The 19,956-nt window shown below is 34.5% G+C and overlaps 1 protein-coding gene across 1 annotated transcript in view; it reads left to right on the plus strand.

Moving 5' to 3' along the window:
- The first annotated feature begins 94 nt into the window (after positions 1-94).
- LOC138319669 (adenylate cyclase type 10-like) overlaps positions 95-19,956 on the plus strand; it is a 30,992-nt gene continuing 11,130 nt past the window's right edge. The window contains exons 1-30 of the mRNA XM_069262817.1: positions 95-175; positions 1,168-1,353; positions 1,709-1,846; positions 3,726-3,872; positions 4,797-5,002; positions 5,421-5,553; positions 5,908-6,414; positions 6,828-6,910; positions 7,331-7,481; positions 7,700-7,731; positions 8,633-8,751; positions 8,949-9,025; positions 9,303-9,539; positions 9,872-10,040; positions 10,322-10,514; positions 10,770-10,841; positions 11,336-11,619; positions 11,856-12,081; positions 12,883-13,054; positions 13,716-14,201; positions 14,436-14,553; positions 14,930-15,125; positions 15,373-15,489; positions 16,059-16,217; positions 16,779-17,015; positions 17,148-17,239; positions 18,113-18,231; positions 18,410-18,506; positions 19,201-19,307; positions 19,809-19,935. Coding sequence (XP_069118918.1) covers positions 169-175; positions 1,168-1,353; positions 1,709-1,846; positions 3,726-3,872; positions 4,797-5,002; positions 5,421-5,553; positions 5,908-6,414; positions 6,828-6,910; positions 7,331-7,481; positions 7,700-7,731; positions 8,633-8,751; positions 8,949-9,025; positions 9,303-9,539; positions 9,872-10,040; positions 10,322-10,514; positions 10,770-10,841; positions 11,336-11,619; positions 11,856-12,081; positions 12,883-13,054; positions 13,716-14,201; positions 14,436-14,553; positions 14,930-15,125; positions 15,373-15,489; positions 16,059-16,217; positions 16,779-17,015; positions 17,148-17,239; positions 18,113-18,231; positions 18,410-18,506; positions 19,201-19,307; positions 19,809-19,935 — 4,994 coding nt within the window. The 5' untranslated portion in view covers positions 95-168. The remainder of the gene's footprint in view (positions 176-1,167; positions 1,354-1,708; positions 1,847-3,725; positions 3,873-4,796; positions 5,003-5,420; positions 5,554-5,907; positions 6,415-6,827; positions 6,911-7,330; positions 7,482-7,699; positions 7,732-8,632; positions 8,752-8,948; positions 9,026-9,302; positions 9,540-9,871; positions 10,041-10,321; positions 10,515-10,769; positions 10,842-11,335; positions 11,620-11,855; positions 12,082-12,882; positions 13,055-13,715; positions 14,202-14,435; positions 14,554-14,929; positions 15,126-15,372; positions 15,490-16,058; positions 16,218-16,778; positions 17,016-17,147; positions 17,240-18,112; positions 18,232-18,409; positions 18,507-19,200; positions 19,308-19,808; positions 19,936-19,956) is intronic.

Raw genomic sequence — 19,956 nt, forward strand, 5'->3', positions numbered from 1 at the left:
AAAACAGAAAAAAGTGAAGCATATCAAACAACAAATGTCATATAAGAGAAATCTACGTGTATTGGTATCAATTTGGGTACAATGACGTTAAACGTTTTAGTGATACAGATCACGTGTGACGTAATGGAGAAGTTACATTTGCGGGAAAAATGAATATAGCAAAGCAGAATGGCAGGTAAGTAAGGCATTTTTTGCGATGAAGAATCAGACTGTTCAACAAGGAAAGGTAATTTAATCAAAGACGAGGTATAATTTAAACATTGTCATCGGGTTTTTTCAATGAACTTGGAAAGAAATTGATGGACTATTGTACTGTAGCAGACGACATGTTGTCCGGTAGGCCCACATGACATGACATGTGTAAGAAGTAAAACTTCAGACTATAAATAATAACATGTAACAGATAAATATAACAATAAGTTTATTACTACAAAAAGTGTATATAGTATTTATAATATTATTTTAATATAACCTAGATTTCTACATATTTCTATATCTACCCGTAAAAGTACTTCACTACTTTGGGCACTTCATATTTTTACTATAAAACGTTACTGTTCATGTATTTTTAGCCTATCTTTATTTTTTGAATTTTCCTGATCTCATCTACAGATGGATTTCAACCTTTGGTATACTTATAGAGATTTGTTTTCACTTTCAGCTCATATATTTTACTTTAGGCCTAGGCCTATGTATTTTTTTTTTAGAAAATCTAGTCTTATCAGTAAACGACACTTTTTATTGGCATTTTGGAAGGAAATGATGTCAAAAATAGTGATATTTTGGAAAAGAAACATCAGGAAATTAGTAATATATTATGAGCTAAAAGTGTAGATAATATTTTCTATTTAAGTATGCCAAATTTTGTCAAAATTCATATATAAATAAATTCAGGAAAAACCCAGTAAAATGCATGAAATATACAATACATGTAGGCCTACTGTACAGTATAGTAACAAATATGAGGTGTTCAAGTACTTTTGTCCAGGTACTGAAGATTATCGTTTGCATTTGCGCGGTTCCCATACTGCAGTAGCCTATAGGCCTAGATCCTTTTTAGAATGAAAAGGACCCCACTGCAAGCCAGAGATCTCTTTAAATAGAACAATACATTGTATCTCTTCTTAAATATAGATTAAGCTGATACATTCCATTTAATTTATGCAGGTAGTAGGGCTACTCCTAAGATAATACAGTTGATCAGACAAGCCCAAGGTCTTGATCCGGAAGAAGAGTCAATTCTAAAAAAGCTAACACCTCATGTGCCTGGCGTGGTAACATTTGCTGACCACAATAAAATTCTGCCATGGACAACAGAATACAGATCTGTTTTGGTCTTTGCAGACATTTCAGGTCAGTTGATATTCGTTTTTAGTCACTTCCATTTTCAGAATCTTAAACACACTTTTAGATGAAAAAAATATATTAAAAAAATATATTCTTTTGTAATTTTCGATGATTCGATGCATGGGATTTTATAAATTACGTGCATTGATGAATAAGTACTACAAATAGTGTATCAGTTGAGTAGAACGCATAGGTTTAAAATGCAAACGTTTGAGACTTAATCAAAATCAACTCATTTAATTTATTTAAATAATGACTAATGTATACTTTTAAAAAGAAATGTATTTTTAGATTCAGAAAATGATTTATTTGAAGTAAATACGTATTGCTGCTAAAAGTCAAACTACAAATGTATTTCCAGGTTTTACAGCTCTATGCGAGTGTTATGCGTCTATGGAAAAGTCAGGCATCGACCAACTCACAAAGAACCTAAACGATTACTTAGGGGCGATGGTTGACCTCATACTGAAAGCAGACGGTGATGTGCTCAAGTTTGCTGGTAATCTAAACTTTTGTCAATCGATTTGAATGCATCATTATTATTGATAACAGTTAAATAAAAACATTTATATCTATAAAATACTCAAAACTTTAGCTTTAATCTTAGTTTCCATTTTTTCTATTACAATGCGATGCTTGTTTTTAAATCTATGTCCGTCCGTCCTACGGACTGTTTTTTTTTAATTTGGCAAGATGACTCCCTTTGCCATCTATATATTTGGAAATGTGTGCTTTTTTGTTTTGTTGTTGTTGTTGTTGTGTCTTTTAGTTTGACCATTTATGCTAGGTTTACACTATGTTCCCGGCGACCACGGTAGCCCCGTTTGCCCGAAACGTGGAATTCTGGCTATTTTTGTCTCTGTATTCAAGTTGAGCTAGGCCTTGTGAAGTTTTGCCACGGTCTTTTACGGATTACGGGGTGGACCGTTGGTATAGGGGAATGTGCTGTTCCCGGAGATCAAAGGTACACTACGGCTTTAGCACGGTCTATCAAGGATACCACTACGTTCTCTCTAGGCCTGTTACGATCACAAGGACTTGTAACGTAGGTTGTGAGAAAGTCTGTTGTGTATACATGTGTACTATAGGCCTATATACGTCCTTTTATATAGTATATAGGCCTATAGTACACATGTATACACAACAGACTTTCTCACAACCTACGTTACAAGTCCCTGTGGTTACGATCTGATGAGGTCTGCTACGTTTCACACATTTTGATCAAGTTCCGATACGTTTAACTTTTTCACAGTCCGCCAAGGCTTACTAGGGATGAAAATCTGATACCAGGCTTTTTTGGAGCAAATGAAACAATATTTATGCCGGAAATGTCATTTCAAACACGTTTTACTAACAAAATGTGTTAAAAGAAAAGAAAATCTTAACTATATTTGGTATAAATATGTAATTATTATAGCCAAGTGTTTCTACCCAAACATTTTTTTTCTGTAATGGTTCTCACTTAATCTGCCTTTTGCAATAATAGCTTTGGTATAATTTGATAGTTTAAATGGGTTTAATAATGACTATTTCTATTTATTGATACAAATAATTCCATGAAGTAGCAAATATAAACCAGGCCAGGCAATGATACTCCATCATATATTGCTTGCAACGTAACATCGTAATATGACATTACATGCCGTACCACGTCGGGCTTTCAACCGCTACAAGCCGTAATGTGCCTTGACAGAACGCATCAAAACGGTTATCATCCACCTTGGCTTGCCGTCAAAACCTTGACAAACCTGGACAAAACGGCACAAAACGTGCAGCCAATCTGCATCAACCGTGATAAAAAGTAGAAAAAAACGCAACAGAACGTCACAAAACTTGAAATCACCGTAAGATTCCGGGTAACGTGCTTGCTGCCCGTTCCAGCACGGACTGTATGGAAGTTTTGTTACGGCCTCGTACGCGCTGTTACGTTTTGTTTCGTCAGTCCCGTTTTATAACGTCCTGTGGCGTTCACCATCTGTACCGTGACTGCCGTGGCAAATTTTTTGACAGTTTAAAAATTTGGCACGGCATCCACGGTAATCACGACCGCTCACGTTTGTCTATCACGTCCTACTGCGTTGTCTCACGTTGTTTCGCGGTCACCACGTTTTGTCCACGGTGGCCGCCGGGAACATAGTGTAAACCTAGCATTACCTAAACATGATTCAATTGTTTTGATAATGATATTGCTTGCTAAAAAAACGGCTGATGATAGTGAAATGGATTTCCATGTATGCACTGCGAATGAGTCAATTTTGCTGTTTAAATGTGATAAGCCTAATTATCTTAGGCTTTACCTTTGTAAACAACGTTTTTGATGCAATCTTGTAGCTGAAATACTACAACACCTTCCAATGATGTTCTTATAATTTTTACAGGCGATGCCATACTGTCCCTTTGGAGGGTGAATACACACAAAGATTTATTGAACGTGACGGAGAAGGTCATCAGATGTTGTCTGAACATTCAGAAGAATTGCGGGGAGTGGAAAACTGACATTGGAATAATTCTCACTGTCAAACTAGGTTTGGTCCGCTTTTAATTATTAAAAATGTTAAAAATATGCAATACCCGTACACTTAAAAATGCTTACAAGAGCAATATTATTGAAAATATAGACAATAGTTTTACAATGAATTACTTGCTCATATTTCTTTCTTTGTTATTTTTACTTTTGCTTCTAACAAAAATAAATGATTAAATTGAATATATGTAAAACATGAAATCAATCAAAATAATTGAATTGATGGATTATATCAAAATTAATCAACAGTATCAGTTTCTTGTTTTGTGAATTAACGTGTAATCATCATTTATTTATTATAAGGGCGCAAGCACTTCTAAGGTAACGCTTACATGAAAATATAAGAAAAAACACAATCTTCAAAATTCAATCCTACACACTGACAGCTTCAGCTTGCGTCCGCCATTTTTTACCCAATGTGAAAAATCCCATCAGCGTGAATGCGATGCTTTGAAGTCAGCTCAATATATAATCGAGCGGTTCAAACGCTTTTATGATCCAACGAACGTAATCTTCCTCCGGTAGAAGCTCAGCGAATTACTTTATATTTGCAAGCGTTCAAATGATAGAACACCTTCCCCAAAACGGAATATCTGTTACGGAAATAGAAATTTCTTCTTTCTCTTATGTGGATTTCCTTCTAAAATAGAAGGGGTGGGACAAAAATAGAGTGAGATATATGAATAAAAAATAAGCAGAAAATTCGGCTCCGTTATTTCCATAAATTGAACTTTTTAACATTGCATAATTAATGGTTACTGGAACATCTTGCTGCGTCCTTTAAGGCATTGCCTTCAGTCGTATTACATATGTATATATATAGGGGTCAGAGAAGTAATATCAACAGGATTTTCCAGATGACACGGAATCCAATCAAACTTAAGTCTGTTGGATACATATATAGTAATTTCAATGCTTTATTCAGGGGTATCTCTTGGAAACACAACAGTAACATTTCTTGGTAATGACACATTCCGGATGTATGTAGAGAGAGGGAAGCCAGTTACAGATGTCAACACAGCCGAAAGCTTCTGTAAATCTGGATACATTGTTCTTTCTCCGTACGTATGGGAAATTTGCAGGAAGACACTTTTTACATTTGAAGTACTAGAAGATGGCCAGCACGTCCGAGTAAGTACATCCAACGGCTCTGATGAGGTGAAACGGGTTTGCAATTATATGGATCGATCATCGTATATACATATTAACACACTCATTGGAATTATATGATCAAAGTGATCAATAGATATGAAAAAAACAAACCTGATTTATCTTATAGCCATCTCTGCCAGAAATGCTGTTCACAAAAAACAATCCATGGAACGATAAATAATGGAAATATTATTTACATACATACATACTTTTATAAACAAGATATTTTCTTATTTTCAGTAAAAATCACAAAACTGGCAATAAGACCAAGAAACTGGCAACACAACATCTTGCTGAATTACTGTTTAGAAATCTTTTAATTCATCAATGATACTCATAATTCAAGAGGAATACTAAGTCTGTAAATAGAAAAGAAAATCTTTTATTTTTAAAACAGGTGTTGTCTATGAAAGATGACGCTCTTTCATTACCTCCAACCATAGAGATAACTTCAGAGGATGAAAAAGATCTGGAGGAATCTACTGATGACATTACTTCCGAATCTACAAATTATCAAACTCTATTCCACCGCAAGTATCAAGCATTTTATTCATTCTTTTCCTAATTATCATAAATAAAAAAAACATCTGTACCAAAACTATTGAGAAGTTCATACACATGGAAGAAAATGTGATGTTTAGTTTAACACGTATACATGTGAAATCATACTGAAATGTAGAACGAAAGTGCAACGGGAATAATTTCTACGCTAAATATATTTGATTATAAATGTTTCTTAAAATTGAACCACAAATATACGTATGAAGTTGAATTAATTAAGGCCCTTATAGATTGCAAAACTTTTCAAAGGGCTCTATTTTTCGTATCTAGTATCCACCAAAAATTCGGTCTTAAAAATATCATTCGTTAATTATTTTTTACAGAAAGAAATCTTACAATGGGATCATCAGCAAATGTGAAAATGATAGCTCATCGTTTAAATGTGAAAACAAAACGTCCAGGCTTGTCCAGAGGATCTACGACATCTAACAATCTGATGGTTCAAAATCTGTCTTCATCGAATACCAATCCTGCAAGTTCTCTACAGGTCAACGCATCTGCTACTTTACCAGTTCTGAAATCTGTTATTTCACCAAGAGACATGAAGACAAAAGATACCAATGTCCCTCTAAAACCATCATCAGCAGACATCGAAACTGCAGGTTTTCTTGAATCACCATCCGATAATGTAGTTAACCCATTTCTTAATCCTTCAACTTCAGCAGAAAGTGAACAACCGATCGTGACTGCCGTGGCGCCTGTAGATGAATCGACAGCAGCTCTGTCCAAGACAAAGGATTTGACAACAGCTTCGTCTAAGCCCAAGACTGACACTACGAACGCAGCCCCATCGCCTCTTAAAAAGAAAGGCTTCGGAAAACTTGCCAAGTGTAAGCCATCTTATGTTATTGTTATATCCATTTTTGGTTTTATAGACGGAACTGTGATTAATCTGAAACTTCATGAACAACTTTCATGGAAAAGTGCTCGTTTAGGATTCTTTGACAGATCCAAAATTAAAGGTCTAAGCCACTTAATTCATTCTTGTGCAATTTATCAAATTCCCTTTGGCTGATTATGCTCAAAATTCATGGAAACTGTCACATTGCTTCGGTAAAGCGCTTTTGCTTATTCTCTACTTTCAAATGTTAAGATCATAGAAATTACGTATTAATAAGACGAACAAAATTATTCTTCGGGCCAATTGATTATAATGATTGTTTAGTTTGATAATTACTATACACATGTTAATGTTATGCGAGAGACACATCTACTACAATCTAGTTATTGACTTTGATTTCAGTACGCCATGTCGCCAAGCAAGTTGCACAGTTAAAGCTTGACCAGTCTCTCAGGTTATATGTTTTATCACCAGTTCTGAAGAAGGTAAAGTTCCATTTGCGAAAGTTGCTTCATCCCGTATCCACATCTTCTATGGTTATTAATTTAGTATTGTTCCTTATTTTGATATATTGACAAACATCCAACTGATTTTAGCATAATTTTGTGCTATCATAAATTCAAAGTTTTAAAATAAAGGTTGAAGCAATGTGACTGAAAATTTTGTAGATTACTGATGTAATGTCTTAAATCAATAATGATATATTATATGTAAAACATGTTTCTTGCACATCATTTACCTGGCACTGTAGTTTCGTCTCATGGTTGAAAATATTTTCTTACCGCTTAATTACTCAAAAGTTTATTTAGCATTTGAGATTGTTGTAGTGAAGTTTAATATATGCATTCAACCTCATTATACGTACCGCATGCAATAGTAATAATGTGAAGCAACTGAACTTGCAGATTGACGATAACCAGCCACTTGAATATTTGTCTGAAATGAGAAAGGTGTCGATTGTGTTCATGAATTTAGTTCTGAATAAGGATTTCGATACAACTAACCTGCTGCAACGTGTGTTTGATACTGTATATCTACAATCCAGTATTATGCATGGTAAATATATAAATTTAAATTTACAGTTAATCATAAGACGTAATGAACAAAGTTGAATGCTTGACAAGTAAAACTGAACATGTTCAATTTGTACTACACTATGCTCCAGAAAGTAAATGTGGAGCAGTAATTTATAAATCAAAGCAAGATTTTTCTGGCAATCTTACTTCAAAGTTTTCATATTATTTGTCTTATAAAATATTTGACTTTTATTTCAGGCTGTTTAAACAAGGTTTTCCTTTTTGATAAGGTAAGATGTAATGAATGGTCAAAGTTTGCAAATATAGACATACAGTGCCTCCAATGTATTTTCACATCTTTCTCATCGTAATTACTACCTACTTCCTAATTTTGTTTTACGTTCTTTTGTTGAACATTATGCTCTATTCTCTGAAGCTGAAAATGCCTTCGATTTTTCCCCAATAATTATAATATATAATATATTAGACGATATCATGATTATATCATTTAAATACATGTACTATGTTTTAATAAGACTAACAAGAATTCCACGGAAGTGGATGTGTCGCCTGCACAACATCACAAAAAATAGTTATTTACAGTTGAAAATATTGTTTAATAATTTAGGAGAAGTAATCAAGTTCCATAACTCTTGCAAATATTGATGGATTTTGAAAAGTATCGAACCCATCTAAGATCTCATTAATATAAAGCAACATACCAAATTTGGTTGAAATCGGACAATAAATATTTAAGTTATCGAGCGGAAACCATGGATTTTTCTGTTTTGATGATTTTAAAGTCCCGTAACTCTTGAAAATATTGACGGATTTTGACCATTATTGAACTCATCCAAGATCTCATTGATATAAAACAATTTATGAAATTTGGTTGAAATTGGACGATAAATATTTAAGTTATCGAGCGGAAACCATGGATTTTTCTGTTTTGACGATTTTAAAGTCCCGTAACTCTTGCAAATATTGACGAATTTTGACCATTATCGAACTCATCCGAGATCTCATTGATATAAAGCTATATAAACCGTTTCCCGGACACCGACGCCGACGACGCCGACGCCGACATAGTGATACCTAAGTGTCGCCCTTGCGTTGCAGGCGACACAAAAATGAATATTTAAAATGGTATTTTCTTTCTCAATAATTTAATTTCATTGTTTACATAATAAGGGTTGTACATTTTTGGTGATCTTTGGTCTCCCTGGCTACAAACATGAAAGAGACTGTGCTCATGCTCTGATGTGTTCGTACAAGATGAGAAAAACCTTGGTCAAAATGGATGGTATCAGGTAAGTCATATTGAAAACATTTAATACAACGATATATATTTTTTAATGATAATGTAGTACATTGATCAATAAAATACTTCAGGAGTACTTACCGTTCATTGAAGACTTTATATTTACAATTTATTGTAGGTAGAATATTTGAAATTTCGCTGTAATTTTGTTGACCTGTACGATCCAGTGTGCACTTTAAATTGTAGAAATGTTTCCATCGGTGTGACTACAGGAACAACTTTCTGTGGAGTAGTAGGACATACAAATAGACACGAATATTCAGGCAAGTAACAAATTACACCAAACTTCAATCTAGATTTAGGAAAGTGGGTTGATGCCGACAAAAATCTTTACATAGTGCATGTATTTACATATTTATCCACACATGAGAAATGGGAAGAGGGTCACCTGTCTGATTATCTATTCGACTTCCTTCACTTTACATATATACTTTCATTCAATAAGCTACTTTATAACATTTGTTATGAAATAAACAAAGTTAATATTTACATATACAGTTTAGTTGATTATGGGTTATTTTGAAGTTGATCTGATTTCAGTGATTGGAAGTAAGGTGAACATGGCTGCACGTCTGATGACGCACTACCCAGACAAGGTGACATGTGATGACAATACCTTCCAGTTCTCACGACTCCAGACAAGCTGCTTTCAGATTCTTGTCACCAAACGAATGAAGGGACTGCGCAATATTGGGCAAATCAGAGAGTATACGGAGGCTGATACAGATGCGTCTAAAAACCTCAACAGTGTCGTCAGATTTCAGTACCCTTTACTAGGTACTTTTATACAGTGATGTACCATTTCTAGCTCCGAACACTTGAGATACTAGAAACTTGTTTTACTCCTCTGATTGGTAAAAATAGACATTTTTTGATTAAGCGAAAAATGGCGAATAGGACCACAAATGGCCGATATTTAGATATTGCCTGATTTCAGCGAAAATATCTATGTAGGGGTTTAAAGGGATGCCAAATGCAACAACAGTACCACTTTCGAAAATATCTGTTGTCCTATGACAAAATGTCAATGTCAAAACGTCTATAGTCCAATGCTACCAATAGTAAGATATAGATACCATTATATGTAATGTTGGTTTCTATTTATACAGGGCGAGTGTATGAGAACAATATCTTCTATAAGGAGCTATGTTACCTGACGGAGCTGGAGAATAATGAACAAACTAAACATCAACACTTTGTCTTTGTTGGAGCTGCTGGGATAGGCAAAACTCGTCTATTGGATCATCTCATTGTCAAGGCGGAAAAAACTGGCACCAGGTCTGCAATCACGATATAGAAATCCGTTTTTATCCAAACGTTTTCCACACCACTTCAAATAGTTTCTTAATAACATTTCGTTATAGGAGAGACCTATTTAAGATTTTAAAAGGTAGATTGAAAAGTATAAATAAATTGAAATATAAAAGTCTTTTTACGGCCGAACATATTCGTATAAAATCATCTAATCAAACAACTTATCATTTATTGATATTTCCAATTGTTTGATTTTCAGACAAAACGTTTTTCAATTTATCTGGATTTTTTCCTGTTGTTTTCAGAGTCATATCGTGTGCACTGAAGCTTGATAATTTGTTTGATGCTAGTTTCCTTGCTCAGTATGTCATCCTCTCACTCCTAAATAGTGCTGGGTTCTCCTACCATGTCAGCAAGGAACCATTACTGATGGAGAGGCTCAAACGAGAGGGTTACATACCTTTTCTGTACAAACTCAATGTCATCCTAACGGCTAATGTAAGTACTTTCAAGTCTAATACGAATGGTTTTTTTTCTTCCTAAGTAGAAGATGAAAACTATCAATATTTGTGTCATATTCTATTACGAAATGTTGGATATTTTTAATATAGGAGGCAGATACCGAGACTGAATGGTAATTCCTGCCTTAGTACAACATACAGAAGCTACAAGTCAATTGTAATTGAGTAAAACTCATTAGCCATTGTGCTACTGTATACATGAGATATAAATCTTGATATCCTATTTTAACAGTTTCAGAGAGGAGATACGAGTGAGGGAGTCCCTGCTGAGGAAGAGGATCTACTCTGTTGCATAGCTTCTGTGGTACAAATTAATAAATACTTTTTATCGCCAGAAGTCATAGAGATTAAACTATCATGACGACGAAATTATAAAATATTAGTTCTTCAGTATGAAAAAACAACATCACTATCGTTATTACATATATATAAATTTAAAACTCTTCAAATAGGGATAGCTCCAACACACCCACTGCATTTCATACTAATACACATACTCTCAGTCTCTCAAGAGTGGACTCAGTTTTAATCCATGGGTTTTACCGTGTTTCTTTACATGTTCACAAATAGTTTATGTTAAGTTTCAATGTAGAAGTTAAATTCTTAAAACAATGCGCTATATAATAGCGATGAACCCTTAAATATATTTAGAAATGACCATTCACCTAAGTCTTATATCAAAAGACGCACCTGAACATGAAAATGATTGTTAATTGGACTTTAAACCAATCAAACAAAAACAAAACAAGACATGTAAAGACAAGTAAACAATGCCCTTCACTTTATCTTATCCATTAGTGTATAGAGAAGCTTGGCGGAGTTGTAGTATCACTGGACGACGCCCATCACATTGACCCTAAATCATGGAAATTTCTCCTACACCTTATCAATCTCCCTGACATCATTGTTGTGAGTACAGTCAGACCCTTGGCAGTAGAGGCACCACCCTGCCAAGCTGCGTCAGAGTTCTTCGACCATAAAATGGTAACGCTACGAGACATTGCTGGATTAGAGAGTAAATACATGACAGCTTTGGCCTGTCAACTTATGGAGGTCAGCAGGATACCAAAGGAACTGGAACGGTCAGTTGAGTTAATAGTTAATCCGGTATTCAGATTTATCACTGGTGTGTAACCTTTCGAAGATTAATTTTTTGAGTGGCACACGTGATCATTTTTATCATAAAAAGGCTTTTGGATACTTTCAATTTTTCAAAGTAATGTTGCAATTTGTGTTACTGGGATAGCCTTTTAGCATTTATTTTCATAAATCTTTGCATTTTACATCAAAACATCCATTCAAAATGCCAATGTTTTAGTATGTTGAGAGAGATGACACATGGCGTTCCATCCTGGTGTGAGCAGTTACTAGTGGACATGGTGGAGAAAAAGCAGTTGACCATTCAATATGAGAGTAATCAATTAAAACATGTGGATTCCATGGTGGCCCCACTCAGTCAATACATCAGACGTTTAGATACTGATGATGACCTCAGTGATCTGGATGTAAGGCAGTGCAATAAAGTCTTCTGTAATACCTCCTCAGTAAGTTATTTTTATTAACAAAAATAAAGAATAAATACATACCGCATTTGCTACAATATGCGCCCACATTCATGTAAAAGACCACATAACCATTTGATTTCTCCTAGACGACAATGTTATCGTCTGCCACTGTCCAGGTTAAATGGAGTTTTCCAGTCCGGTCATTCATCACTAATTGTCAAGAAAGTCATCTCACACAGCTGAATAAATACTGTTAAATAAGTACCATCTTGCCAAACTTTTAAAGGAGTTTGTTAAATTCCGCGGTAAAAATTGAATAAGCGTTTCATAAAATTGCAATCTTGAGAATCTCTTATAAAATTCTTTATACATTTTACATCTACAAACCACACATTAACATTTGAAACTGATGCACCTTGAATACCCAACCAGCAAGAACAAAAGGTTTGGTCTATATTTGGTTTTAAACTTCCTGGTGCAAAAGGGAATCTATTTTGTATAAACTGTGGGTCAGAGCCCAACGGGCAGAAGTGACTGGAACAATTTTAGAAATGTAGCAAATTATTTCAAAAACATATTCTACTTTGAAAACAGTTAGAATTCCTCTTTTATATCCGCATAGCGTTGTTTTGTTTCAGGAGATAAAAGTTAATCTGTACTCATATATAAGTTTGATAGGTTTGTCTTGCTAGCGATACAGGCCCTATGTGCAAAAAATCTTATGTGTTGGCTGCGATATAGGAAAATATATTAAATTGTGTGATGGCTTTGTTCTGCAGATCAGACAAATCCACAATTACAGATAGATAGACTTTCAAAAGTCGTTTGACAATTTTGCAGATCAGCTTCCAGAAAAATGAGTCCGGCCATAACATGCTAGCAGATTTAGGTTATCTCCAAACCAAACGGTCCTTAGATAATGAAGAAGAAAGGAACGCTAAGAATTCTAGAATTGCTGTATTCTCTCCTGGAGTAAATCCAAATGAGATTACAGTGCCTGATTCAATGAAAGGTACTGGCTCGGTTGTTCATGATTTATGGTGATGATGAGTGTTTCGTCTTTCGTTAAAGATGCTCCACCGCTGACAAATGGTATTTTTTCACTATCAAAAACAGGAACAGACGATTTAGTATTTTTCTTCAGCTGCAAAAGTTACTTAGCTTACACCATTACCACTATTGAAAAGTTTGAGCTTCTAATTTTACTTCAAGTTAAAAATATAAAAAATACTTATTTGCACCCCGGAAAAAATTCCGTCGCACTATATCCTATATGGAATGAAGTACTAATTGTTCATGCACCAAAGGAAAATAAATTATTTTGTATTATTTTTTGTGTTAATTAGACATATATATACACAATTTAACACTAATTATTGTTCAAATGATTAATATCATATATGCTCTGTCGGCGGTGGAGCATCTTTGAGTTTCAATATATGTCACTCAGTGAAAATTATATACAGTCATGTGTAATAATTACAAGTTATCCTCTGATTTCAGTTAGTTTTGCTTTCGTTTTAACTGTAGGAATATTAATTCGATGATGTTTTGGCTTGACACTCACAGCAGGGTTATCATGCCAATATAAAAAATGCCAGTTTAGCTACTGAATTTTTTTAGAAATTATTCTTACACGTGATTTCTTTTTAAAACCTTCTTTTGGAGTTTAGAACTCATCATGACTAGGATTGACTCCATGAGGGCTTCGGAGCAGCTTATCGTGAAATGTGCCGCCGTGTTGGGGAGAAGTTTCTCTCGAGATATGGTCGAAACCATCCTCCCAAAAGTCCAGAGAGTGAAGGCGCGGAAATGCTTTAAACAGCTTGCTTTCAATGGAATCTTTGAATGCGCCAACATTCCAGCTGGACGATACAATCAGATGATGCAGGGGAGAGACGACACAATATCGTGGGATACTTGCTATTGTGTGAAAGAGGAAAACCTTTATGTGAAGGACCTCTGTAACAAAATGCGTTTCCGTAATGCACTCATACAGCAGACAGCTTATGAAACCCTGATGGAGAGTCAGCGACTGGAACTTCATGCCAAGGCTGCCGAGTATTTGGAGAGACAGGCTGACAAATACAGATCCAAGATTCCCTACTACTTACTGGGCAGAGTGTCTCCACAAAGTGATGTCGATACGAGGGGTTCTGGTAAATATATATTATCAGTATCCACTCAGTCAGTTATTTATTTTAAATTAGACTAAGTATTTCTGAAATATTTATATGCATTTGCAAAGTTTGAATAATGATTTACAGAGAATATTGATATATATATATATATATCGTATTAGGATGGATTTACGTTCAGTCACCATCTTCGATAATTTACGGGTGTACTTGTACTATACTGATAGACATTACCCATAGATATTTTTGTCGCAGATGTTGCAATAAGAAGAGCCAAATGGAAAAGGAGAGCTTCTTCTCGAGTTGAAGATATAGGGAGCAACAGTTACCAACAGACTCGCGGACGACGTTTTGGATTCTCTCTAGATATAGAGTAAGTCTGTGCTGCAATTAAGTCTTCTTAAGTATAGTTTCATTGACAATTAGATTTATATGAACACTTCATACATTAGCTCTGACAAGTTTTCATTCTGACATTTTACTGAAGTAGTACAAGAAAACAAACAAGACAATAAGTCTTTGTATACATACAATAATAAAAATAACCGAACTGACCCGATTGTTTGTGTCTTGATATTTGTTATTTGGAGCATGGAATTATACATTTCCCTTTTTCAAGGACGTTGGTAAACAGGTAGGATTGCTTGGAGATCTTTTTTTATATAATCAATTAATCAAAAGCGTAGGCTGTATGTGTTTTAAAGGTAAATTAAGTTTGGTTTAATGTGATTTCGTCTTTTGTTGACCAGAAAGATGGATCCGTTGGTAGAGGTTCTAAGGGAAAAATTTTCACTGAACCAAACAATTGACGAAATGATCGAGTGTCTACTTCCCACTTATAAGATGATCATCTTTCACTGGAAGGCTGCCAAACATTACCAGAATCTTGTTGACCAGCTCCTGGAAGCTACATCAGGAGCTGTCTTCATCCGTAAAGCGGAACAGGTAATAGGTTGCACTGTTTAATATATTTTTTCGCATATTTTTTTCAAGTAAAAGGAAATGTTGCTCAGGTTTCAATGACATGCTAGTAACAGATGTTCTCTATAACCAAGATACTGTAAACCCTCATTTGCAAATATTGATTTTTGCGGAATCAAAATATGAATATAAACATATTTTAATATTTCAATAATGAACCAAATTGTATGTATTAGTATGCCGAATGTTTATATAGATTGATTTCGAACAGGCAATGGACATGCTGTTCGAGGTCAACACTGTAATAAAGACTATGGAGGAGACTAATGAGGTAGATCAGGAGTCCCTCATGATACTCAAGTCAAGAGCAAACAGACTTTATGCGAAGGTAACATTTAGTCATTACATTTTTATCATTTACACGTATATGGTATTTTGACCTGAACTGTAAATAATGAACATACAATTGGCATATGCATGTTGCATTTTTGAAACCTGAAAAACGCTAGTTACATTTTGTCATTTTGATTTATCAAGTTGATTGTCTATCCTGTCCGATTGCTTGAATCTGTAGGAAAATGTATTCAGTCTAACTTATCAAAATCAACCATTTTCTTTTCCGGATCTCTGTTTATTCTGATTTAATTGTATGATATTTTCTTCTTCTTAATTATGGAATGGAATTAAAACCTGGATAATCCGGAAACCTGTTTACACCGGTCAAATATGTTGGCTCTAATGATATCCGGTTTAGAAAATGTATACTATATAAGTATTGGAATCTTTGCGACATCTAGTGGTGTAATATATCAGATAAAATTCGAAGATTTAATAAATGGTTAAAAGTCACCATAGCTTCATAGCTTTATACTGTGATCAAATTAAAAATGTTTTTAGAACCATTTTTTCTATGGTATTTGGTTTCTTGAATTTGCGAAGTGATGAATATTTCCACAGACATACCAAATTCTTGGACAAGAAGACCAATGTTACATCTTTCTGAAAAAAGCAGCAAAGTTAGTTGGTTTGAAGGAGCCCACAAGTATGACTACTGCCAAATGGAAAGTGAAATTTCTGAAATTCAAGATGTTTTTCTTGCAAAACCGAGAACAGACGGTAATTAAATAATTTCCTCCTTTTTTAAGTTTAAAAACAAAAGTGCCACCTACCGGTCCTTATTTAGACAGCACTTGTCAATTTCATGACAGTTAACACCCTTCACCGATTGATATAATCCCTTAAAATGTGCTACATGCATAAACAACTCTTATGTGTACGGCGTATTAGGGCCACTATATATTTTTTATTTATCTTGTGCGTACAAGTTAGTATCTTGTACGTACAACTAAGTATCTTGTAGGTACAAGTTATTACCTTGTATGTACAAGATACTAAGTTGTACGCACAAGATACTAGCTTGTACGTTCACGATGATAACTTATATGCACAAGATACTGACTACTACATTCAAGATACTAAGTTGTACGTTCAAGATACTGGCTTGTACCTACAAGATAATAACTTGTACGTACGAGATAAATGTCCTAAAACGTCACCCACGTACGAGATAAATGTCCTAAAACGTCACCGTAATAAACACATGGCTTCATGAAATAATTGTTTTCACTTCATTTGAGTATTTTATCACTTTAAGGTAATCTCAGAGTGTGTTCATAATATAAAGAGGTACTAGCTGTGTTTCCAAAACAATTTATATATTTAATATTTCAAGTTCAAGTTTCTTTATTATTATTGTGCAGAATGGTACCGGCCAGCAAGTCGATCATTGAGCAATGCAACTGTCTACTGGACCTGTACAATTACCACAAGAAAAATGACAACACCGAGTTCATGATCCATAGTGCCATGCTTAATCTCTCCAAGATCTTAAACAGAGTGCCACACCTTCACCAGGTAACGAGGTTGCAATGCACTTAATTTTAAATCAAAAGACAACACAGATGATCTTAATATAAATAATATTAATGTTTTCTTGGATATCGAATTTTATAAAGTTTAAAAAAGAAGTGGTTGGATGCTTTGTAGGTTGTGAAGGGTTACCATGAAGTGATGAAATATTACAAGAATCAAAGTGACAGAAACATGGAGATGAAACTTGGGATGGAGCTCATTGAAAGGTAGGTCAATCTTATATGTATATTGTGTCTAAAATTGTAACTTTTTTGTCAAAATTAATGTCAAAAGATTTGTACCTACTCTCTTCTATTATCTTCTATTTGATTATGACATATTATTTCTGAAACACCTAAATTATAAGATTGTCTGTTTTCATTTGCTCAATGCAAATTTGTTTTGTCGAGACAATGATGGTAATTGCTATTTCGAGTTATAAAGATCACAAGATTTCGTTCATTGGTATTCAGCTGTCAAAAACAAGGTTATGCTATTTGATAATAACTTCCTTGTATCATATAAGTAGAACTTCCACTTTAAAGTCAAAGGTTTACATATGTCATCTTGAATTGTTCTCTTACACATCAATTGACTGCTGGGTCAACTGATGAAGAGTCTGATGTTCAGGGATATAACATTGAGTGTGGTTTCGCTTTTAATTGCCAAAGTACAGTACTTCAAAATATTAATTTTGCTTCACATCACCAATCTCTAAGGATTACTTCTTTTTCAATCTCTATATTTCTTCCCTGGGCTATGTTCGAGCAAATGCGAAGGTTCTGTGTGCGATAACCTATGAATAAGATATATTATAACACATTGGCATATACATATTGGCTAAGGTTGCCATTCTGTGGTAGACGTCTCTGTAGACCTGTAGGTGATCATTCGTTTTACTCGTAAAATCGGGATATAACGACAGTAAAAGTAACCCCAGGAATATTGAGAATGTGTGTTCTACTACTACCTTCCGGTTATAGCATTAAATGAAAAACAGTTAGAGGAAATGAATGCTTGTTAATTCAAATTGCCAGAATACTTATATTCAGAAGGATTGCAAATCATTCATTTCGAGCAAGCTGTCATTATTTCATTAGGTGTGTAGACCACTACAAAGAGCTGACAAAGAGTGATTGTATGCACATGACGCAAGTGTATGCTGACCTCTGTATACTCAGTCTCGAATCTGGAAATATCAAAAAGGCAATGTCGATGGGTAAGTTGCTACAAAGAAAAATATTACACATTCAAATGCACTTGACATTTCTTTCAGACATTTTTTATATTTTGTGCGTATTCATTCAATGGTCATATGCATAATTTTTGATACTTTGTGGTATTGTTATTGTGGTATTGTTAAAACCAGAAATAATCTAAAATACATTATTTTGCAGGTTTTAGTTGTATTGATCTGGCAAACAAGACAGAAGATGTCCTAATCGTAAAGGAAACAGGACATAGCCTTGTATTTTCCCTAATCCTTGACAACAGGTATGGTTATACATGTTCATAGAAAGATTGAAAAACTGCAAAGCTCACTGTTACTTAAAATAGATTGTTCCACAAATTTTCCAAATGATAACTTGAGAACACATCGACATTTGTTCAAACTTCATAGAATGGTAACGGAGGAGAAGACAAAGCTTGGGATTGAATTTTGGGTCAAAAGGTCATTGTTAATAAAAATAATTTGTTTCACAAATTTTCGTTTCCGGACGATAACTTGAGACTGAATTTGTTCAAAATTCATTCAATGATAGTATAACTAAGCAATATTAACTGGCCATAGATAAGAAAAATGTAATTGACGGCAGGGGACATGTGTTGCTTGTAACACTTACTGTGAGCTTGTTTCATTAGTTTTCATACAGCATCCAAGACAGCCCTGAAGGCAATATAGTTTTGTTTTTAATAGTATTTGTAAATAGCTATATGTAACTTTGAAGAGTTGGTTTAGATTAAATGATTTCACGTAACTTTCACGTCCTTTCAAACAGTGCAAAGAAATAGTTCAATATGTTGTTACACATTATTTTTAATTGTGATCGCCATTCACCGAGATTTATAGTATGTCCCGCTTCGATATGTGAGTCGGACGGGCTTTTATATTTTCCATGTATTTCTTGTTGGAATCGATTACCTCTGAGTTTAATTTTCCAGTTACTTACGTTCTGTGTTTTGACAGCATTGCCAAGTGTATAGACACCCTATTGAAACTCAACAAAGGTATTCCAAACAGAATTACATCAACGTGGTACTATGCTCTTTGCTTGGAGCTCGTTCAAAATGGAGGTGAGTTCCATGTGTTGAGAGACATTCTTTCAAATGTTCCAAAATGATTCGAAATTTGCTGGAAAAAGATAAATCGATATGGCATGACGCGAAAAGAATTAGCAGGTATTCACTTATATGGCATTAATTACAACAGCATAACTTAATCCTCCATTATTTATCAGCTTCCCATAAAATAAAAATAAAAAACATAAATCTGATCATTCGTAAAAGTTTAAACCTTCGTGTTGAGATAAAAAAAATCAGATTCCTTTTGCTAAGCTTTATCAGTGCCCCAGTATATGGCCAAGAATCCTGCAGTTTTTCTAGACACTGGGATATTTCGATCAACCTTGGTATCAGAGTTTTGGCTTGTAGTTTGAAAGCCATGTGATGTTAAACAGCCAAATTCTTACACATAAATTGGACGAGTCCTGTCCTACGAACAGAGAAACAGATTTAGTATTTATCTGAGATATTGCACTATTTGTATCCTAACATGTATATATGTAATCTTTTCAGCTTCAGGTTCTAGTCCAGAGTCTTTCTATAACTGTCTGGCATTCTCTGCAAATCTGTTTAAGAATGCTGATGCAGTTAGAGGCGAACACTCTAGCAGATACTACCTGGCTATGTGTATTGCTATGCAGTAAGTATAAAATGCCTTTTA

The sequence above is a fragment of the Argopecten irradians genome, chromosome 3, assembly GCF_041381155.1.
Source record: "Argopecten irradians isolate NY chromosome 3, Ai_NY, whole genome shotgun sequence".
NCBI classification, from domain to species: Eukaryota; Metazoa; Mollusca; class Bivalvia; order Pectinida; family Pectinidae; genus Argopecten; species Argopecten irradians.